The sequence below is a fragment of the Bombina bombina genome, chromosome 3 (genome assembly GCF_027579735.1).
Source record: "Bombina bombina isolate aBomBom1 chromosome 3, aBomBom1.pri, whole genome shotgun sequence".
NCBI lineage: Eukaryota > Metazoa > Chordata > Amphibia > Anura > Bombinatoridae > Bombina > Bombina bombina.
In genome coordinates, this window is record NC_069501.1 from 9,334,066 (window position 1) to 9,358,367 (window position 24,302).

Below are 24,302 nucleotides of genomic sequence, written 5' to 3' on the forward strand. Positions count from 1 at the left end.
TTTCTCAGAGTTCCATCCTTCAAGATGGAGACTATTCTTCCATTGATCCAGGAGGGTCAATATATGACTACCGTGGACTTAAAGGATGCATATCTTCATATTCCTATCCACAGAGATCATCACAAGTTCCTGAGGTTTGCCTTTCTGGACAAGCATTTTCAGTTTGTGGCCCTTCCTTTCAGGCTGGCCACGGCACCCAGAATTTTCACAAAGGTTCTGGGGTCTTTGCTAGCGGTTCTCAGGCCGCGGGGCGTTGCAGTGGCACCTTATCTGGACGATATTCTGATCCAGGCGTCTTATCAGCTAACAAAGTCTCATACCGACATTGTTCTGTCCTTTCTAAGGACTCACGGGTGGAAGGTGAATCTAGAAAAGAGTTCACTAATTCCACAGACAAGGGTTCCTTTCCTGGGAACTCTAATCGACTCTATCCATGAAAATATTTTTGATGGAAGTCAGAAAGTTAAAGATTCTGAATACATGCCGAACCCTTCAGTCCAATCCTCGGCCGTCAGTGGCTCAGTGCATGGAGGCAATTGGATTGATGGTGGCAGCAATGGACATCATTCAGTTTGCTCGTTTTCATCTCAGACCTCTACAACTGAGCATGCTCAGACAGTGGAATGGAGATTATGCAAATTTGTCTCCTCAAATAGATCTGGATCAGGAGACATGGGACTCTCTTCTTTGGTGGTTGTCGCCAGATCATCTGTCCCAAGGGACGTGCTTCCGCAGACCCTCATGGGTGATAGTGACAACAGACGCCAGCCTGATAGGATGGGGTGCAGTCTGGAACTCCCTGAAGGCTCAGGGTGTGTGGACTCGGTTGGAGTCTCTACTTCCCATCAATATTCTGGAGTTGAGAGCAATATTCAATGAGCTTCAGGCTTGGCCTCAGTTGGCTTCGGCCAAAATCATCAGATTCCAGTCGGACAACATCACGACTGTAGCTTACATCAATCATCAGGGAGGAACAAGGAGTTCCTTAGCGATGACAGAAGTAACCAAGATAATTCAGTGTGCGGAAGCTCACTCTTGTTATCTGTCGGCTATCTACAACCCAGGAGTGGACTACTGGGAGGCGGATTTTTTGAGCAGACAGACGTTTCATCCGGGGGAATGGGAACTCCATCCGGAGGTCTTTGCCAACCTGGTTCTCAGATGGGGCAGACCGGAGCTGGATCTTATGGCGTCTCGTTAGAATGCCAAGCTCCCGAGATACGGATCCAGGTCCAGGGATCCTCAGGCCGAACTGATAGATGCCTTGGCAGTGCCTTGGTCGTTCAACCGAGCTTATGTGTTTCCTCCATTTGCTCTCCTTCCCCGGGTGATTGCTCGAGTCAAACAGAAGAGGGCTTCGGTGATCCTCATCGCTCCTGCGTGGCCTTGCAGGACTTGGTATGCCGATCTGGTGGACATGTCATCTCTGCCACCGTGGAAGTTTACATTGAGGCAGGACCTTCTCATTCAAGGACCTTTCCATCATCCGAATCTAATTTCTCTGCAGCTGACTGCTTGGAGATTGAACGCTTGATTTTATCTAAGCGAGGGTTCTCTGATTCGGTCATGGATACCTTGATTCAGGCACGTAAACCTGTTACTAGAAAAAATTACCATAAGATATGGCGTAAATATCTTTATTGGTGCGAATCCAAGGGCTACTCATGGAGTAGGGTTAGGATTCCTAGGATTTTATCTTTTCTCCAAGAAGGATTGGAGAAAGGGTTATCAGCAAGTTCCTTAACCCCTTAACGACCAAGGACGTACGCCACACGTCCTCAAAAAAAATACAGTTAATGACCGAGGACGTGTGGCGTACGTCCTTGGTCTGGAAAGCAGCTGGAAGCGATCCTGCTCGCTTCCAGCTGCTTTCCGGTTATTGCAGTGATGCCTCGATATCAAGGCATCCTGCAATAACCCCCCTTGGCCATCCGATGCAGAGAGAGCCACTCTGTGGCCCTCTCTGCACCGGACATCGGTGGCCGGTATCGTTGGTGGGAGCAAGTCTGGGAGGCGGGTGGGCGGCCATCGATGTGCCGAGTGGAGTGGAGGGGGGCGGGATCGGGGGCAGGAGCGCGCACAGGAGCGCGCGCGTGCACGGGGGGCGGCAGGTGGGCGCGTGCACGGGGTGGGAGCGGGTGGGAACCGCTGCACTACAGAAAACTAAACTTTCAAAAGTAAAAAAATTAAACGTTTTGAAAGCTGTAAATAAACAGCTAAGAGATCTGGAAGGGGTGGGGGGTTGATCTTGGGGGGGGGGGGAAGCTACACTACACTACAGGAAAGGGCATTTTTTTTAAAAAAAGGCACATTTTTTCACTAAACTGGGTACTGGCAGACAGCTGCCAGTACCCAAGATGGCGCCCATTAAGGCAGAGGGGGAGGGTTAGAGATCTGTTTGGTGGGGGATCAGTGAGGCTGGGGGCTAAGGGGGGATCCTACACAGCAGCATATGTAAATATGCTAAAAAAAACACAAAAAAGCCCAAATATAGCTTTTATTTTAGTACTGGCAGAGTTTCTGCCAGTACTTAAGATGGCGGGGACAATTGTGGGGTGGGGGGAGGGAAGAGAGCTGTTTGGGAGGGATCAGGGGGTCTCGTGTTTCAGGTGGGAGGCTGAGCTCTACACTAAAGCTAAAATTAACCCTGCAAGCTCCCTACAAGCTACATAATTAACCCCTTCACTGCTAGCCATAATACACGTGTGAAATGCAGCGGCATTTGGCGGCCTTCTAATTACCAAAAAGCAACGCCAAAGCCATATATGTCTGCTATTTCTGAACAAAGGGGATCCCAGAGAAGCATTTACAACCATTTGTGCCATAATTGCACAAGCTGTTTGTAAATGATTTCAGTGAGAAACCTAAAATTGTGAAAAATGTAACGTTTTTTTTCATTTGATCGCATTTGGCGGTGAAATGGTGGCATGAAATATACCAAAATTGGCCTAGATCAATACTTGGGGCTGTCTACTACACTACACTAAAGCTAAAATTATCCCTAAAAGCTCCCTAAATGCTCCATAATTAACCCCTTCACTGCTGGGCATAATACACGTGTAGTGCGCAGTGGCATTTAGCAGCCTTCTAATTACTAAAAAGCAACGCCAAAGCCATATATGTCTGCTATTTCTGAACAAAGGGGATCCCAGAGAAGAATTTACAACCATTTAAGCCATAATTGCACAAGCTGTTTGTAAATAATTTCAGTGAGAAACCAAAAGTTTGTGAAAAAATTAGTAAAAAAGTGAACGATTTTTTGTATTTAATCGCATTTGGCGGTGAAATGGTGGCATGAAATATACCAAAATGGGCCTAGATGAATACTTTGGGATGTCTACTAAAAAAATATATACATGTCAATGGATATTCAGAGATTCCTGAAAGATATTAGTGTTCTAATGTAACTAGCGCTAATTTTGAAAAACAATGGTTTGGAAATAGCAAAGTGCTACTTGTATTTATGGCCCTATAACTTACAAAAAAAGCAAAGAACATGTAAACATTGGGTATTTCTAAACTCAGGACAAAATTTAGAAACTATTTAGCATGGGTGTTTTTTGGTGGTTGTAGATGTGTATCAGATTTTGGGGGTCATAGTTAGAAAAAGTGTGTTTTTTTCAATTTTTTCCTCATATTTTATAAAAATTTTTATAGTAAATTATAAGATATGATGAAAATAATGGTATCTTTAGAAAGTCCATTTAATGGCGAGAAAAACGGTATATAATATGTGTGGGTACAGTAAATGAGTAAGATGAAAATTACAGCTAAACACAAACACCGCAAAAATGTAAAAATAGCCTTGGTCCCAAACGGACAGAAAATGGAAAAGTGCTGTGGTCATTAAGGGGTTAAAGGGACAGATTTCTGCTTTGTCTATTCTGTTACACAAGCGTCTGGCCGATGTTCCAGATGTTCAATCCTTTTGTCAGGCTCTGACTAGACTCAGGCCTGTGTTTAGACCAATTGCTCCTCCGTGGAGTTTGAATTTAGTTCTTAATGTTCTTCAAGGGGTTCCGTTTGAACCTATGCATTCCATAGATATTAAGTTATTATCTTGAAATGTTTTGTTTTTGCTATTTCTTCTGCTCGCAGAGTTTCTGAGCTCTCTGCATTACAATGTGATTCTCCTTATCTTATTTTCCATGCAGATAAGGTGGTGTTACGTACCAAACCTGGTTATCTTCCTAAGGTTGTTTCAAAGGTTGTTTCAAATAAGAATATTAATCAGGAAATTGTTGTTCCTTCCTTGTGTCCTAATCCTTCTACTAAGAAGGAGCGGCTGTTACATAATTTGGACGTGGTCCGTGCTTTGAAGTTTTACTTACAGGCAACTAAGGATTTTCGTCAATCTTCTCCCCTGTTTGTTGTGTTTTCTGGGAAGCGTAGGGGTCAGAAAGCTACGGCTACCTCTTTCTTTTTGGCTGAAGAGTATCATCCGTTTTGCATATGAGACTGCTGGACAGCAGCCTCCTGAACGAATTACGGCTCATTCCACTAGGGCTGTGGCTTCCTCATGGGCATTTAAAAATGATGCTTTTGTTGAACAAATTTGCAAGGCTGCAACTTGGTCTTCTCTTCACACTTTTTCCAAATTTTCCAAATTTGATACTTTTGCCTCGTCCGGGGCTGTTTTTGGGAGAAAGGTTCTTCAAGCAGTGGTGCCTTCCGTTTAGGTTCCTGTCTTGTCCCTCCCTTGCATTCGTGTCCTATAGCTTTGATATTGTATCCCATAAGTAAGGATGAAATCCGTGGACTAGTCGTATCTTGTAAAAGAAAAGGAAATTTATGCTTACCTGATAAATGTATTTCTTTTACGATACGACAAGTCCACGGCCCACCCTGTTTTCTCTAAGACAGGTCTTTATTTTTGTTAAACTTCAGTCACCTCTGCACCTTGGCTTTTCCTTTCTCTTCCTAACTTCGGTCGAATGACTGGAGTGGGAGGGAAGGGAGGAGCTATATATACAGCTCTGCTGTGGTGCTCTTTGCCTCCTCCTGCTGACCAGGAGGCGATATCCCATAAGTAAGGATGAAATCCATGGACTCGTATTGTAAAAGAAATAAATTTATCAGGTAAGCATAAATTTCCTTTCTTCTATAAGGTATGACGAGTCCACGGATTCATCCTTTACTTGTGGGATATTATCCTCCTGCTAACAGGAAGTGGCAAAGAGCACCACAGCAGAGCTGTCTATATAGCTCCTCCCTTAGCTCCATCCCCAGTCATTCTCTTTGCCTACTCTAAGTACTTGGAAGGGTAAAGTGAAAGAGGTGATAAAATATTAGTTTTTTATTTTCTTCAAGCAAGAGTTTGTTATTTTAAATGGTACCGGTGTGTACTATTTACTCTCAGGCAGCAGATGGATGAAGACTTCTGCCTGGAGGATGATGATCTTAGCATTTGTCACTAAGATCCAGAGCAGTTCCCACAGAGGCTGAGGGGTACAAGAAACTTCAGTGTGAGGAACGTTTTCATGCTATATAGCAGTGAGGTATGTTCAGTCATTTTTTCTGGAGAGACTGTGTATTTCAGAAAGGCTGACAGTATCCCCATGAGGGTAAGGGTAAGCAGTAATCCTAAAAGCTATAGAAGGGCATTACTAAGCTTGCATAAGGGGCTAATTAAAAAATGGTTGACACTAAGTTTTTGAATGTTTGTGGGCAAACGTTTTGTGAACTGGGAGTGCTGCTAACGTTTTTTGGGCAGTAATGTTTTTTGGCAACTTTATTGAGGGTACACTTGGCTTATTTTTTGGGTCTCAGAACCCACATGGCTAGTTTAAAACCGCTCTGGTGCGGTTCTTTGAGGCTGTAAAAACATCGAGGGAGATGGGCGGGCCTATTTTTCGCGCTTCAGGTGCGCGGTTGTATTCACTTAGCAAGCAGCAAGCTCCTACTCCAGAGGACCCTTGTGGAAGTTTTGGGCCAAATCGAAGCTTTAACCCCATTTCTTCTGTTATGTGTGATCAGTCCACGGGTCATCATTACTTCTGGGATATAACTCCTCCCCAACAGGAAATGCAAGAGGATTCACCCAGCAGAGCTGCATATAGCTCCTCCCCTCTACGTCAGTCCCAGTCATTCTCTTGCACCCAACGACTAGATAGGATGTGTGAGAGGACTATGGTGATTATACTTAGTTTTTATGACTTCAATCAAAAGTTTGTTATTTTAAAATAGCACCGGAGCGTGTTATTACTTCTCTGGCAGAGTTTGAGGAAGAATCTGTCAGAGTTTTTTACTATGATTTTAACCGGAGTAGTTAAGATCATATTGCTGTTCTCGGCCATCTGAGGGAGGTAAAGGCTTCAGATCAGGGGACAGCGGGCAGAGGAATCTGCATTGAGGTATGTAGCAGTTTTTATTTTCTGAATGGAATTGATGAGAAAATCCTGCCATACCGTTAAAATGACATGTATGTATACACTTCAGTATTCTGGGGATGGTATTTCACCGGAACTACTCTGTTAAAGGTCACTAATCCTTTTTAATAACTATTTATCATGTTAAACGTTTTTGCTGGAATGTAGAATCGTTTACATTGCTGAGGTACTGTGTGAATAAATATTTGGGCATTATTTTCCACTTGGCAGTTTTTTTGCTTTATTTGTGACAGTTTCGTTTCTCTTCACTGCTGTGTGGGAGAGGGAGGGGCCGTTTTGGCGCTCTTTGCTACGCATCAAAAAATACCAGTCAGTTACTTTTATTTTTCCTGCATGATCCGGTTCATCTCTGATAGATCTCAGGGGTCTTCAAACTTCTTTGAAGGGAGGTAAATTCTCTCAGCAGAGCTGTGAGAATTCTTATAGTGACTGTGAATAAAAACGTTGCTTTGTATTTTTTATGTCAAATTTAATTATTGTTATTTTACTAATGGGAACAAACCTTTGCTAAAAGTTTTGTTGTTTTAAAGTTTGATGCTATAACTGTTTTTTTCAGTTCACTATTTCAACTGTCATTTAATCGTTAGTACCTCTTTGAGGCACAGTACGTTTTTTGCTAAAAAAGATTATAACCAAGTTGTAAGTTTTTTGCTAGTGTGTTAAACATGTCTGACTCAGAGGAAGATATCTGTGTCATTTGTTCCAATGCCAAGGTGGAGCCCAATAGAAATTTATGTACTAACTGTATTGATGCTACTTTAAATAAAAGTCAATCTGTACAATGTGAACAAATTTCACCAAACAGCGAGGGGAGAGTTATGCCGACTAACTCGCCTCACGCGGCAGTACCTGCATCTCCCGCCCGGGAGGTGCGTGATATTTTGGCGCCTAGTACATCTGGGCGGCCATTACAGATAACATTACAAGATATGGCTACTGTTATGACTGAAGTTTTGTCTAAATTACCAGAACTAAGAGGCAAGCGTGATCACTCTGGGGTGAGAACAGAGTGCGCTGACAATGCTAGGGCCATGTCTGATACTGCGTCACAGCTCGCAGAGCATGAGGACGGAGAGCTTCATTCTGTGGGTGACGGTTCTGATCCAAACAGATTGGACTCAGATATTTCAAATTTTAAATTTAAATTGGAGAACCTCCGTGTATTACTAGGGGAGGTCTTAGCAGCTCTCAACGATTGTAACACCGTTGCAATACCAGAGAAACTGTGTAGGTTGGATAAATACTTTGCGGTACCGGCGAGTACTGACGTTTTTCCTATACCTAAGAGACTAACTGAAATTGTTACTAAGGAGTGGGATAGACCCGGTGTGCCGTTCTCACCCCCTCCAATATTTAGAAAGATGTTTCCAATAGACGCCACCACTCGGGACTTATGGCAAACGGTCCCCAAGGTGGAGGGAGCAGTTTCTACTTTAGCTAAGCGTACCACTATCCCGGTGGAGGATAGCTGTGCTTTCTCAGATCCAATGGATAAAAAATTAGAGGGTTACCTTAAGAAAATGTTTGTTCAACAAGGTTTTATATTACAACCCCTTGCATGTATCGCGCCGATTACGGCTGCGGCAGCTTTTTGGATTGAGTCGCTTGAAGAGAACCTTAGTTCATCTACGCTAGACGACATTACGGACAGGCTTAGAGTCCTTAAACTAGCTAATTCCTTCATTTCGGAGGCCGTAGTACATTTAACCAAACTTACGGCTAAGAACTCAGGATTCGCCATACAGGCACGTAGGGCGCTGTGGCTAAAATCCTGGTCAGCTGATGTTACTTCTAAGTCCAAATTACTTAATATACCTTTCAAGGGGCAGTCTTTATTTGGGCCCGGTTTGAAAGAGATTATCGCTGACATTACAGGAGGTAAGGGCCACGCCCTACCTCAAGACAAAGCCAAAGCTAAGGCTAGACAGTCTAATTTTCGTCCCTTTCGGAACTTTAAAACAGGAGCAGCATCAACCTCCACTGCACCAAAACAGGAAGGAGCTGTTGCTCGTTACAGGCAAGGCTGGAAGCCTAACCAGTCCTGGAACAAGAGCAAGCAGGCCAGGAAACCTGCTGCTGCCCCAAAGACAGCATGAACCGAGAGCCCCCGATCCGGGACCGGATCTAGTGGGGGGCAGACTCTCTCTCTTCGCCCAGGCCTGGGCAAGAGATGTTCAGGATCCCTGGGCTCTAGAGATCATATCGCAGGGATACCTTCTAGACTTCAAATTATCTCCCCCAAGAGGGAGATTTCATCTGTCAAGGTTGTCAACAAACCAGATAAAGAAAGAAGCGTTTCTACGCTGCGTACAAGATCTGTTATTAATGGGAGTGATCCATCCGGTTCCGCGGTCGGAACAAGGACAAGGGTTCTACTCAAACCTGTTTGTGGTTCCCAAAAAAGAGGGAACTTTCAGGCCAATCTTAGATTTAAAGACTCTAAACAAATTCCTAAGAGTTCCATCGTTCAAAATGGAAACTATTCGGACAATCTTACCCATGATCCAAGAGGGTCAGTACATGACCACAGTGGATTTAAAGGATGCTTACCTTCACATACCGATCCACAAAGATCATCACCGGTATCTAAGGTTTGCCTTCTTAGACAGGCACTACCAGTTTGTAGCTCTTCCATTCGGATTGGCTACGGCTCCAAGAATCTTCACAAAGGTTCTGGGTGCCCTTCTAGCGGTACTAAGACCGCGAGGGATTTCGGTAGCTCCGTACCTAGACGACATTCTAATTCAAGCTTCAAGCTTTCAAACTGCCAAGTCTCATACAGAGTTAGTTCTGGCATTTCTAAGGTCGCATGGATGGAAAGTGAACGAAAAGAAGAGTTCTCTCTTTCCTCTCACAAGAGTTCCATTCTTGGGGACTCTTATAGATTCTGTAGAAATGAAGATTTACCTGACAGAAGACAGGTTAACAAAGCTTCAAAATGCATGCCGCGTCCTTCATTCCATTCAACACCCGTCAGTAGCTCAATGCATGGAGGTGATCGGCTTAATGGTAGCGGCAATGGACATAGTACCTTTTGCACGCCTACACCTCAGACCGCTGCAATTATGCATGCTAAGTCAGTGGAATGGGGATTACTCAGATTTGTCCCCTACTCTGAATCTGAATCAAGAGACCAGAAATTCTCTTCTATGGTGGCTTTATCGGCCACACCTGTCCAGGGGGATGCCATTCAGCAGGCCAGACTGGACAATTGTAACAACAGACGCCAGCCTACTAGGTTGGGGCGCTGTCTGGAATTCTCTGAAGGCTCAGGGACTATGGAATCAGGAGGAGAGTCTCCTTCCAATAAACATTCTGGAATTGAGAGCAGTTCTCAATGCCCTTCTGGCTTGGCCCCAGTTAACAACTCGGGGGTTCATCAGGTTTCAGTCGGACAACATCACGACTGTAGCTTACATCAACCATCAGGGAGGGACAAGAAGCTCCCTAGCAATGATGGAAGTATCAAAGATAATTCGCTGGGCAGAGTCTCACTCTTGCCACCTGTCAGCAATCCACATCCCGGGAGTGGAGAACTGGGAGGCGGATTTCTTGAGTCGCCAGACTTTTCATCCGGGGGAGTGGGAACTTCATCCGGAGGTCTTTGCCCAAATACTTCGACGTTGGGGCAAACCAGAGATAGATCTCATGGCGTCTCGCCAGAACGCCAAACTTCCTCGCTACGGGTCCAGATCCAGGGATCCGGGAGCAGTTCTGATAGATGCTTTGACAGCACCTTGGAACTTCAGGATGGCTTATGTGTTTCCACCCTTCCCGCTGCTTCCTCGATTGATTGCCAAAATCAAACAGGAGAGAGCATCAGTAATTCTAATAGCACCTGCATGGCCACGCAGGACTTGGTATGCAGATCTAGTGGACATGTCATCCTGTCCGCCTTGGTCTCTACCTCTAAGACAGGACCTTCTGATACAGGGTCCATTCAAACATCAAAATCTAACTTCTCTGAAGCTGACTGCTTGGAAATTGAACGCTTGATTTTATCAAAACGTGGTTTTTCTGAGTCGGTTATTGATACCCTAATTCAGGCTAGGAAGCCTGTTACCAGAAGGATTTACCATAAAATATGGCGGAAATACCTATACTGGTGCGAATCCAAAGGTTACTCCTGGAGTAAGGTTAGGATCGCTAGGATACTGTCTTTTCTACAAGAAGGTTTAGAAAAGGGTTTATCAGCTAGTTCATTAAAGGGACAGATTTCAGCTCTGTCCATCTTGTTACACAGACGTCTGTCAGAAAATCCAGACGTCCAGTCCTTTTGTCAGGCTTTAGCTAGGATCAAGCCTGTGTTTAAAGCTGTTGCTCCACCATGGAGTTTAAACTTAGTTCTTAACGTTTTACAGGGTGTTCCGTTTGAACCCCTTCATTCCATTGATATAAAAATATTATCTTGGAAAGTTCTGTTTTTAATGGCTATTTCCTCGGCTCGAAGAGTCTCTGAGTTATCAGCCTTACATTGTGATTCCCCTTATCTGATTTTTCACTCAGACAAGGTAGTTCTGCGTACTAAACCTGGGTTCTTACCTAAGGTAGTCACTAACAGGAACATCAATCAAGAGATTGTTGTCCCATCCTTGTGTCCAAATCCTTCTTCAAAGAAGGAACGTCTTTTACACAATCTGGATGTAGTTCGGGCCCTAAAGTTCTACTTGCAGGCAACTAAAGATTTTCGCCAAACTTCTTCCTTGTTTGTCGTTTACTCTGGACAGAGGAGAGGTCAAAAAGCTTCTGCTACCTCTCTCTCTTTTTGGCTTCGTAGCATAATACGTTTAGCCTATGAGACTGCTGGACAGCAGCCTCCTGAAAGAATTACAGCTCACTCCACTAGAGCTGTGGCTTCCACTTGGGCCTTTAAGAATGAGGCCTCTGTTGAACAGATTTGCAAGGCTGCAACTTGGTCTTCACTTCATACTTTTTCCAAATTTTACAAATTTGACACTTTTGCTTCTTCGGAGGCTATTTTTGGGAGAAAGGTTCTTCAGGCAGTGGTTCCTTCTGTATAATGAGCCTGCCTTTCCCTCCCGTCATCCGTGTACTTTTGCTTTGGTATTGGTATCCCAGAAGTAATGATGACCCGTGGACTGATCACACATAACAGAAGAAAACATAATTTATGCTTACCTGATAAATTCCTTTCTTCTGTTGTGTGATCAGTCCACGGCCCGCCCTGTTTTTAAGGCAGGTAAATATCTTTTAAATTATACTCCAGTCACCACTTCACCCTTGGTTACTCCTTTCTCGTTGATTCTTGGTCGAATGACTGGGACTGACGTAGAGGGGAGGAGCTATATGCAGCTCTGCTGGGTGAATCCTCTTGCATTTCCTGTTGGGGAGGAGTTATATCCCAGAAGTAATGATGACCCGTGGACTGATCACACAACAGAAGAAAGGAATTTATCAGGTAAGCATAAATTATGTTTTTTCGCAGGGCTGTGGCGAGGTGCTGGGGTGTTTTTTTCCGGATTTAGGCCTTATTTCAATCCGGTTTGCACAGTAAGGGGTTACATGTTTATTTTTCTTGTGGGGCAAACTTATCTACACAAATTGAGTCTGATATCAAAATTTTGAAAAGTTTGGTGCATTTTAAAGCAGTTTTGCAGAACGTGTATGCTTTTTTTCTCTTAAAGGCGCAGTACCGTTTTTTAAGATTGTTATTTTTTCACTAAATAAAGTGTTTTCAAGCTTGTTTGTAGTCATTACTAGCCTGTTCAACATGTCTGACATTGAGGAAAGTCAATGTTCAATATGTTTAGAAGCCATTGTGGAACCCCCACTTAGAATGTGTCCCACATGCACTGAAAGGTCAATAAATTGCAAAGAACATATTTTAGCTACTAAAAGTATGTTGCAGGATGATTCTCAGTCAGAAGGAAATCAGGTTATGCCATCTAATTCTCCCCAAGTGTCACAACCATAAACGCCCGCACAAGCGATGCCAAGTACTTCTAGTGCGTCTAATTCTTTCACCCTGCAAGATATGGCTGCAGATATGAATACTACCCTCAAAGAGGTTTTATCTAAGCTGCCTGGGTTGCAGGGGAAGCGCAGTAGGTCTGGTATGAGAACAAATGCTGAGCCCTCTGACGCTTTATTAGCCATCTCCGATGTACCCTCACAATGTTCTGAGTTGGGGCTGAAGGATTTGCTGTCTGAGGGAGAGGTTTCTGATTCAGGAAAGATGTTCCCTCAGACAGACTCAGATATGACGGCTTTTAAATTTAAGCTAGAACACCTCCGCTTGTTGCTCAGGGAGGTTTTAGCGACTCTGGATGATTGTGACCCTATTGTAGTTCCAGAGAAATTGTGTAAAATGGACAGATTTCTATAGGTTCCTGCCTACACTGATGTGTTTCTGGTCCCTAGGAGGATTTCGGACATTGTTACTAAGGAGTGGGATAGACCAGGTATTCCGTTCGCTCCCCCTCCTACTTTTAAGAAAATGTTTCCCATATCAGACGCCATGCGGGACTCGTGGCAGACGGTCCCTAAGGTGGAGGGAGCTATTTCTACCCTGGCTAAGCGTACAACTATACCTATTGAGGACAGTTGTGCTTTCAAAGATCCTATGGATAAAAAATTAGAGGGTCTCCTAAAGAAAATATTTGTTTATCAGGGTTTTCTTCTCCAACCTATAGCGTGCATTGTTCCTGTAACTACTGTAACTGCTTTTTGGTTTGAGGCTCTGGAGGAGGCTCTTCAGGTTGAGACCCCATTAGATCAAGCTAGCTAATTCTTTCATTACAGATGCCGCTTTTCAACTGGCTAAATTAGCGGCAAAGAATTCAGGTTTTGTCATTTTAGCGCGTAGAGCGTTATGGCTTAAGTCCTGGTCTGCTGATATGTCATCAAAATCTAAGCTTTTAGCCATCCCTTTCAAAGGTAAGATCCTATTTGGGTCTGAACTGAAAGAGATCATTTCAGACATCACTGGAGGGAAAGGCCATGCCCTTCCTCAGGATAAGACAAATAAGATGAGGACCAAACAAAATTTTTGTTCCTTTCGAAACTTCAAAGGTGGTCCCTCTACCTCTTCCCCTGCTGCAAAACAAGAGGGGAATTTTGCTCAATCCAAGTCAGTCTGGAGACCTAACCAGACTTGGAACAAAGGTAAACAGGCCAAGAAGCCTGCTGCTGCCACCAAGACAGCATGAAGGGGTAGCCCCCGATCCGGGACCGGATCTAGTAGGGAGCAGACTTTCTCTCTTTGCTCAGGCTTCGGCAAGAGACGTTCAGGACTCCTGGGCTTTAGAAATCGTATCCCAGGGGTATCTTCTAGATTTCAAAGATTCTCCTCCAAGAGGGAGATTCCATCTTTCTCAATTGTCTGCAAACCAGACAAAAAGAGAGGCGTTCTTACGCTGTGTAGAAGACCTATATACCATGGGAGTGATCCGCCCAGTTCCGGAAACAGAACAGGGGCAGGGGTTTTACTCCAATCTGTGGTTCCCAAAAAAGAGGGAACCTTCAGACCAATTTTAGGTCCTAAACAAATTCCTCAGAGTCCCATCTTTCAAGATGGAGAGCATTCTGACTATTTTACCTATGATCCAGGAGGGTCAATATATGACCACTGTGGACTTAAAGGATGCGTATCTACACATCCCTATCCACAAAGATCATCACCAGTTCCTCAGGTTTGCCTTTCTGGACAAGCATTACCAGTTTGTGGCTCTTCCCTTCGGGTTGGCCACAGCTCCCAGAATTTTCACAAAGGTGCTAGGGTCCCTTCTGGCGGTTCTAAGGGGCATAGCAGTGGCGCCTTATCTGGATGATATTTTAATTCAGGCGTCAACTTACCAACTAGCCAAGTCTCACACGGACATCGTGTTAGCTTTTCTAAGATCTCTCGGGTGGAAGGTGAACGTAAAAAAAGAGTTCACTTATCCCTCTCACAAGAGTTCCATTCCTGGGAACTCTGATATATTCGGTGGACATGAAAATTTTTCTGACGGAGGTCAGGAAATCAAAGATTTTAACCACCTGCCGAGCTCTTCATTCCATTCCTCGGCCATCAGTGGCTCAGTGTATGGAGGTAATCGGACTAATGGTAGCAGCAATGGACATAGTTCCGTTTGCTCGCTTGCATCTCAGACCACTGCAACTATGCATGCTGTGGAATGGGGATCAGTGGAATGGGGATTATGCAGATTTATCTCCTCAGAGACTCTCTTCTTTGGTGGTTGTCACAGGATCATCTGTCCCAGGGAATGTGTTTCCGCCGGCCAGCGTGGGTCATAGTGACGACGGACGCCAGCCTATTGGGCTGGGGTGCAGTCTGGAATTCCCTGAAAGCTCAGGGTTTGTGGACTCAGGAGGAGGCTCTCCTCCCGATCAATATTCTTGAACTGAGAGCAATATTCAACGTGCTTCAGGAGTGGCCTCAGCTGGCTTCGGCCAGATTCATAAGGTTCCAGTCGGACAATATCACGACTGTAGCATATATCAATCATCAGGGGGGAACAAAGAGTTCTCTTGCGATGATAGAGGTTACCAAAATAATTTGATGGGCAGCGACTCACTCTTGCCATCTATCAGCAATCTATATCCCAGGGGTGGAGAACTGGGAAGCGGATTTTCTAAGTAGTCAGACTTTTCATCCGGGGGAGTGGGAACTCCATCCGGAGGTGTTTGCACAATTGATTCAGCAATGGGGCACACCAGAATTGGATCTGATGGCATCTCATCAGAACGCCAAACTTCCTTGTTACGGGTCCAGATTAAGGGATCCTCAGGCAGTACTGATAGATGCTCTAGCAGTACCCTGGTCGTTCAACCTGGCTTATGTGTTTCCACCATTTCCTCTCCTTCCTCGTTTGATTGCCAGAATCAAACAGGAGAGAGCTTCAGTGATTTTGATAGCACCTGCGTGGCCACGCAGGACTTGGTATGCAGACCTGGTGGACATGTCATCTTTTCCACCATGGACTCTGCCACTGAGACAGGACCTTCTGATTCAAGGTCCGTTCCAGCATCCAAATCTAGTTTCTCTGCGGCTGACTGCCTGGAGATTGAACGCTTGATTTTATCCAAGCGGGGTTTCTCCGAGTCGGTCATAGATACCTTGATTCAGGCTCGAAAGTCTGTCACTAGGAAAATTTATCATAAGATATGGCGTAAATATCTTTATTGGTGCGAATCCAAAGGCTACTCATGGAGTAAGATCAGGATTCCTAGGATTTTGTCCTTTCTCCAAGAAGGATTGGAGAAGGTGCTATCAGCTAGGTCCTTAAAGGGACAGATATCTGCTTTATCAATTTCACTGCACAAGCGTCTGGCAGATGTTCAATCGTTCTGTCAGGCTTTAGTTAGAATCAAGCCTGTGTTTAAACCTGTTGCTCCGCGGTGGAGTTTGAATTTAGTTTTTAAAGTTCTTCAAGGGGTTCCGTTTGAACCTATGCTTTCCATAGATATTAAGCTTTTATCTTTGAAAGTTCTGTTTTTAGTTGCTATCTCTTCGGCTCAAAGAGTTTCTGAACTATCTGCATTGCAATGCGACTCGCCTTATCTTGTTTTCCATGCTGATAAGGTGGTTTTGCGTACCAAACCTTGATTCTTTCCTAAGGTTGTTACTAATAAGAATATTAATCAGGAAATTGTTGTTCCTTCTCTGTGTCCTAATCCTTCCTCTAAGAAGGAGCATCTGTTGCACAACTTGGACGTGGTTCATGCTTTGAAGTTTTACTTGCAAGCGACCAAAGATTTCCGTCAAACATCTTCTTTGTTTGTTGTCTATTCTGGAAGACGTAGAGGTCAAAAGGCTACGGCTACCTCTCTTTCTTTTTGGCTGAAAAGCATCATCCGTTTGGCATACGAGACTGCTGGACAGCAGCCTCCTGAAAGAATTACAGCTCACTCTACTAGAGCGGTGGCTTCCACATGGGATTTTAAAAATTATGCTTCTGTTGCGACTTGGTCTTCGTTTCATACCTTTTCCAAATTTTACAAATTTGATACTTTTGCTTCTTCGGAGGCTATTTTTGGGAGAAAAGTTCTTCAAGCAGTGGTGCCTTTTGTTTAACCATCTGTCTTGTCCCTCCCGTTCATCCGTGTCCTGTAGCTTTGGTATTGTATCCCACAAGTAAAGGATGAATCCGTGGACTCGTCATACCATAGAAGAAATTAATTTATCAGGTAAGCATAAATTTACTTTTTCCTTTTGCAGACTGTCAGTTTCATATTTGGGAAAAGCATATTTAGGAAAATATTTTTTCTTACCTGGGGTATAGTCATTTTTCTATTGACTGTTTTCTCATTAAATTTCACGGTCAAAATTAGGCTCGCCAGGGCGCAAAATGACGAAGTTTATTGCGTAATTTTTGACACAAAGTTACATCCGATGACGCAAATTCGTAATTTCCGGCGTCTTGGTTGACGCCGAGTTCCTTGCTCAAGGTTGCGTCGTCAATGACGCGAGTGTGTCATTTCCGGATGTTGTTAGCGCCAAAAAATTTTCAGTTACGTTGTGTGTCATACTTGGCGCTAAATAATTTCATTATTTAAAACCCCATTCCTATGTGCCTCTTGCCTTTTTCTATGTTAGAGGGCTATGCTGTTTGCATTTTTTTCCCATTCCTGAAACTGCCATGTAAGCAAATTGATAATTTTGGCTTTATATGTTGTTTTTTCTCTTACATTTGCAAGATGTCTCAATTTGTTCCTGTCTCAGAAACGACTGTTGGAACCATGGTGCCTGATAACAGTTCTACCAAAGCTAAGTGCATTTGTTGTAAATTTGTGGAGATTATATCTCCAGCTGTGGTATGTAATAGTTGTCATGATAAGCTTTTACATGCAGAGAATCTGTCCATCAATAATAGTACTATGCCTGTTGTTCTTTCAACATCTAATGTACAAGATATACCTGTAAATTTAAAAGATTTTATTGCTGATGCGATTCAGAAGGGTTTGTCTGCCATCCCGCCTTCTAATGAACGTAAAAGGTCTTTTAAAACTTCTCATAAAGTTGATGAAATTTCAAATGACCGACAACATACTGAATTATCCTCTTCTGAAGAGGATCTATCTGATTTAGAAGATCCTTTTTCAGATATTGACACTGACAAATCTACTTATTTATTTAAAATGGGAGTATATTCATTCCTTGTTAAAAGAAGTGTTGATTACATTGGATAATGAGGAAACTAGTCCTCTTGATATTAAAACTAGTAAACGTTTAAATTCTGTTTATAAAACTCTTGTGGTTACTCCAGAGATTTTTCCATTTCCTGATGCTATTTCTGATATGATTTCTAAGGAATGGAATAGGCCTGGTACTTCGTTTATTCCTTCTTCAAGGTTTAAAAAAATCGTATCCTTTGCCAGCAGTTAGATTGGAGTTATGGGAAAAGATCCCCAAAGTTGATGGGGCTATCTCTACTCTTGCTAAACGTACTACTATTCCTATGGAAGATAGTACTTCTTTTAAAGACCCTTTAGATAGGAAACTTGACTCTTATCTAAGGAAAGCTTATTTATATTCTGGTCATCTCCTCAGCCCTGCCATTTCTATGGCTGATGTTGCAGCTGCATCAAGTTTTTGGTTGGAAAGTTTAGCGTAACAGGATACGGATCCTGATTTTCTAGCATTGTTCACTTGCTTCAACATGCTAATCATTTTATTTGTGATGCCATTTTTGATATCATCAAAATTGATGTTAAATCTATGTCTTTAGCTATTTTAGCTAGAAGAGCTTTGTGGCTTAAAGGTACAGTTCACCCAAAAAAATGTCTCCCCTTTAAATTATTCCCAATGATCCTTTTAACCTGCTAGAGTGTATTAAATTGGTTACAAGTAGCTCCTTTACTCCTATTTCAGCATTTGAAATAGCTGATTTAGCCTGAGGTATCGCCACCTATACTGGAGTATAGGCTATTGAATAGCCTAAGTATACACAGCCAGCAGAAGAGATTACACTCTCATTGGGATGCAGGATAGTTAAGTAATAAAATTATCATTTTCCATTGTTCTCTCTATGTATTGAAAAGATAAGGAAGCAAGTCTGTTTACACAAGCTTAGAACAAAATGAGATCTGATATCACCTTTAAGTTCAACCCATTGTAATAGGCTGTGGTTTCAAAGCACAAAATCAGCTACTTCATATACACAAATAAGCATGAAAATGGAATTTCTCAAAAATTTTATACTCTGCAGTTGGTATAACAAGTCATTTAAAATGCATTAATGGAAAAACAATTTTACAGTGTACTGTCCCTTTAAATATTGGAATGCTTACATGGTATCTAAGTCTAGATTACTATCTCTTTCTTTCCAAGGTAATGATTTATTTGGTTCTCAGTTGGATTCAATTATTTCAACTGTCACTGGGGGGGAAGGGAGTTTGTTTTGCCTAAGGATAAAAAATCTAAGGGTAATTTAAAGCTTCTAACCGCTTTCATTCCTTTTGACAAAATAAGGAACAGAAACCTAACCCTTCCCCCAAAGAATCTGGTTCCAATTGGAAACCTTCTTCAAGTTGGAATAAATCCAAACCATTTAAGAAATCAAAGCCAGGCCCCAAGTCTGCATGAAGGTGCGGCCCTCATTCCAGCTCAGCTGGTAGGGGGCAGATTAAGATTCTTCCAAAACATTTGGGCAGATTCTGTCCAAAATCATTGGAGTATTGTCTCTCAAGGGTACCGAATAGGATTCAGATTAAGACCTCCTGTGAGAAGGTATTTTCTCTCACGCATCCCAGTAAATCCAGTAAAGGCTCAAGCTTTTCTGAAGTGTGTTTCAGACCTGGAGCTTTCAGGGGTAATCATATTAGTTCCGTTTTCTGGAACACGGTCTGGGGTTTTATTCAAATCTATTCATTTTCTTTCAGGCCAGTTCTGGTTCTGAGAATTTTGAATCATTATGTAAGAGTGCCACCTTTCAAAATGGTGACTATAAGGACTATTCTGCCTTTTTGTTTTGCAAGGGCATTATATGTCCACAATAGACTTACAGGATGCTTATCTTCATATTCCGATTCATCCAGACCATTATCAGTTTCTGAGATTCTCTTTTCTAGACGAGCATTACCAATTTGTCGCTCTTCTGTTTGGCCTAGCGACCGCTCCAAGAATCTTTTTGAAGGTTCTCGGTGCCCTACTCAATGTAATCAGAGAACGGGGTATTGCGGTATTTCCTTATTTGGACAATATCTTGGTACTAGTTTAGTCTTTACATTCTGCAGAATCTCACACAAATCAACTAGTGTTGTTTCTTCAGAGACATGGTTGGAGGATCAATTTACCAAAAAGTTCTTTCATTCCTCAGACAAGGGTCACCTTTTTAGGTTTCCAGATAGATTCAGTGTCCATGACTCTGTCTCTGACCAGAGACATTTAAAATTGGTTTCAGCTTGTAGGCACCTTCAGTCTGTCATTCCCTTCAGTGGCTATGTGCATGGAAGTTTTAGGTCTCATGACTGCAGCTTCCGAAAAGTTAATTTCTTTCATATTGGCAAGAGTCCACGAGATCCAACCTTTTTATGGTGGTTATGATTTTTTTGTATAAAGCACAATTATTTCCAAATTCCTTGTTGATGCTTTTTACTCCTTTCTTTTTCACTCCACTACTTGGCTATTCGTTAAACTGAATTGTGGGTGTGGTGAGGGGTGTATTTATAGGCATTTTGAGGTTTGGGAAACTTTACCCCTCCTGGTAGGATTGTATATCCTGTACGTCACTAGCTCATGGATTCTTGCCAATTACATGAAAGAAATGAATTTATCAGGTTAGTTCTTACATAAATTATGTTTTTCCTGTTTTGTGTAAGTGGACAGAAGAAGGTCCTGTTTTACATTAGTATTCCATAAAAGAAATGTGAGTCTAATATAGAATGTTATGGTTTCTTATACTCTTTACTATATTTCTTCAGGTCCATCTCATTGCTCCCAGCCATTCACTCACTACAGAAGAGTCTCCAGAGTCACTTTACACATGTCTCTAAACTGTAAGTATTCATTACATAATCCATTCTTCCCTATACCACACCTGTCTCATGCTATGCTTCTCAGTCACCTCTAACTTGCATCTGCTGTCTCTCCATTGCACACTTGTGCATCACTGAGCTTCCCTCCCTCAACCCGTTGGGCCACCTCTCACTTGTCCAATATCACTGTGATCCAACCCTTGCATGTCTAGCGTCACTCTTGGCCAACCCTCACTCGTCCAGTGTCGTCATGAGTCCTGGGCTTAACCAGTTTAACTGTATTTTCTTTTTCAGATGTGACTGGAATCGATACAACATGAAGTTTGCCGTATGTTTGTCAAAGCAGCGAGGAGTGAAGCACAAACTAGAGGATTCTGACACTTCAGAGTCTGACTCAGAGCTTCTTACTGACAGCCAAGGAGAAGCAGACATGCAGCTTTAAATAACACTTATTAAGCATGGCTCTGCACAATGAACACGGAGTAGTTGCCCAGCAAAGTGCCTCGTGTATGGCAGGAGGGTGATGGGCAGTGAGTGAGACTTCCAGGAACTTATGCTTTGTGATATTTGTTACTTATTCCAACATTTGCTGTTCCAAACATCTCCAAGGGTTTTTAGGTGTAAAAAGGAAGCAATGTGTGGTTGGGCCCAGCCACAGATGTAATAAAACAGAGTAGGATATGTGGGTGCTACTCAGGGCACAGGATGGCTCGCTGAGAAGTATCTGTCAAGCACCTGCTGATCTGCATTCCCAGAATATAATTAGCTGCCACAATAATAATGAGATGTTGATCTATCTGATTCATAAGGTAGAATAACAAATAAAGGTTTATATTTTCACAGACGTTGTTCTTCTGTTATATATTGTGTGGACACCTATGATAGCTATTGTAAAATCGGCTTTTAATAAAAAAAGTAATGTCTGTCTCTGTTACAGATTTGTCCCCTAGTTGGTCACTCGTTAGTCTCTCATCAGTCAAACATCAGTCACACATTAGTCTCACATCAGTCATACATTAGTCTCACATCAGTCATACATTAGGCTCACATCAGTCAGTGACAGTCACACATTAGTCTCTCATCAGTCACACATTAGTCTCTCATCAGTCACACATTAGTCTCACATCAGTCATACATTAGTCTCACATCAGTCATACATTAGGCTCACATCAGTCAGTGACAGTCACACATTAGTCTCTCATCAGTCACACATTAGTCTCTCATCAGTCAAACAGTCACACATTAGTCTCACATCAGTCATACATTAGGCTCACATCAGTCAGTGACAGTCACACATTAGTCTCTCATCAGTCACACGTTAGTCTCACATTAGTCTCTCATCAGTCACACATCAGTCACACATCAGTCACACATCAGTCACACATTAGGCTCACATCAGTCAGTGACAGTCACACATTAGTCTCTCATCAGTCACACGTTAGTCTCTCATCAGTCACACATTAGTCTCACATCAGTCACACATTAGTCTCACATCAGTCACACATTAGTCTCTCATCAGTCACACGTTAGTCTCACATCAGTCACACATTAGTCTCACATCAGTCACACATTAGTCTCACATCAGTCACACATTAGTCTCACATCAGTCACACATTAGTCTCTCATCAGTCACACATTAGTCTCTCATCAGTCACACATTAGTCTCTCATCAGTCACACATTAGTCTCACATCAGTCACACATTAGTCTCGCATCAGTCAAACATCAGTCACACATTAGTCTCTCATCAGTCACACATTAGTCTCACATCAGTCATACATTAGTCTCACATCAGTCAGTGACAGTCACACATTAGTCTCTCATCAGTCACACATTAGTCTCACATCAGTCACACATTAGTCTCGCATCAGTCAAACATCAGTCACACATTAGTCTCTCATCAGTCACACATTAGTCTCACATCAGTCATACATTAGGCTCACATCAGTCAGTGACAGTCACACATTAGTCTCTCATCAGTCACACGTTAGTCTCTCATCAGTCACACATTAGTCTCTCATCAGTCACACATTAGTCTCACATCAGTCACACATTAGTCTCTCATCAGTCACACATTAGTCTCTCATCAGTCACACATTAGTCTCACATCAGTCACACATTAGTCTCACATCAGTCACACATTAGTCTCACATCAGTCACACATTAGTCTCTCATCAGTCACACATTAGTCTCTCATCGGTCACACATTAGGCTCACATCAGTCACACATTAGTCTCTCATCAGTCACACATTAGGCTCACATCAGTCACACATTAGGCTCACATCAGTCACACATTAGGCTCACATCAGTCAGTGACAGTCACACATTAGTCTCTTATCAGTCACACCTTAGTCTCTTATCAGTCACACATTAGTCTCTTATCAGTCACACATTAGTCTCTTATCGGTCACACATTAGTCTCTTATCAGTCACACATTAGTCTCTCATCAGTCACACATTAGTCTCTCATCAGTCACACATTAGGCTCACATCAGTCAGTGACAGTCACACATTAGTCTCTCATCAGTCACACAATCTCACATCAGTCACACATTAGGCTCACATCAGTCACACAATCTCACATCAGTCACACATTAGGCTCACATCAGTCACACATTAGTCTCTCATCAGTCACACAATCTCACATCAGTCACACATTAGTCTCACATCAGTCACACATTAGTCTCATCAGTCACACATTAGTCTCTCATCAGTCACACATTAGTCTCTCATCAGTCACACATTAGTCTCTCATCGGTCACACATTAGTCTCACATCGGTCACACATTAGTCTCACATCAGTCACACATTAGTCTCACATCAGTCACACATTAGTCTCACATCAGTCACACATTAGTCTCTCATCGGTCACACATTTGTCTCTCATCAGTCACACATTAGGCTCACATCAGTCAGTGACAGTCACACATTAGTCTCACATCAGTCACACATTAGTCTCTCATCAGTCACACATTAGTCTCTCATCAGTCACACATTAGTCTCTCATCAGTCACTCATTAGTCTCTCATCAGTCACACATTAGTCTCTCATCAGTCACACATTAGTCTCACATCAGTCACACATCAGTCACACATTAGTCTCATCAGTCACACATTAGTCTCACATCAGTCTCACATTAGTCTCTCATCAGTCACACATTAGTCTCTCATCAGTCACACGTTAGTCTCACATCAGTCACACATTAGTCTCTCATCAGTCACACATTAGTCTCTCATCAGTCACACATTAGTCTCTCATCGGTCACACATTAGTCTCTCATCAGTCACACATTAGTCTCTCATCAGTCACACATTAGGCTCACATTAGTCACACATTAGTCTCATCAGTCACACATTAGTCTCACATCAGTCACACATTAGTGTCTCATCAGTCACACATTAGTCTCTCATCAGTCACACATTAGTCTCTCATCAGTCACACATTAGTCTCTCATCAGTCACACATTAGTCTCTCATCAGTCACACATTAGTCTCTCATCAGTCACACATTAGTCTCACATTAGTCTCTCATCAGTCACACATTAGTCTCTCATCAGTCACACATTAGTCTCTCATCAGTCACTCATTAGTCTCTCATCAGTCACACGTTAGTCTCACATCAGTCACACGTTAGTCTCACATCAGTCACACATCAGTCACACATTAGTCTCATCAGTCACACATTAGTCTCACATCAGTCTCACATTAGTCTCTCATCAGTCACACATTAGTCTCTCATCAGTCACACATTAGTCTCTCATCAGTCACACGTTAGTCTCACATCAGTCACACATTAGTCTCTCATCAGTCACACATTAGTCTCTCATCAGTCACACATTAGTCTCTCATCGGTCACACATTAGTCTCTCATCAGTCACACATTAGTCTCTCATCAGTCACACATTAGGCTCACATTAGTCACACATTAGTCTCATCAGTCACACATTAGTCTCACATCAGTCACACATTAGTGTCT

General features: G+C 42.7%; 1 protein-coding gene across 1 annotated transcript in view; it reads left to right on the top strand.

Annotated features, from left to right (window-relative positions):
* The window catches only part of PWP2 (PWP2 small subunit processome component), a 215,214-nt gene extending 193,953 nt beyond the window's left edge, over positions 1-21,261 (top strand). The window contains exons 20-21 of the mRNA XM_053705710.1: positions 20,274-20,348; positions 20,622-21,261. Of these exons, the coding sequence (XP_053561685.1) occupies positions 20,274-20,348; positions 20,622-20,769 (223 nt within the window). The 3' untranslated portion in view covers positions 20,770-21,261. The remainder of the gene's footprint in view (positions 1-20,273; positions 20,349-20,621) is intronic.
* The last annotated feature ends 3,041 nt before the right edge of the window (positions 21,262-24,302 follow it).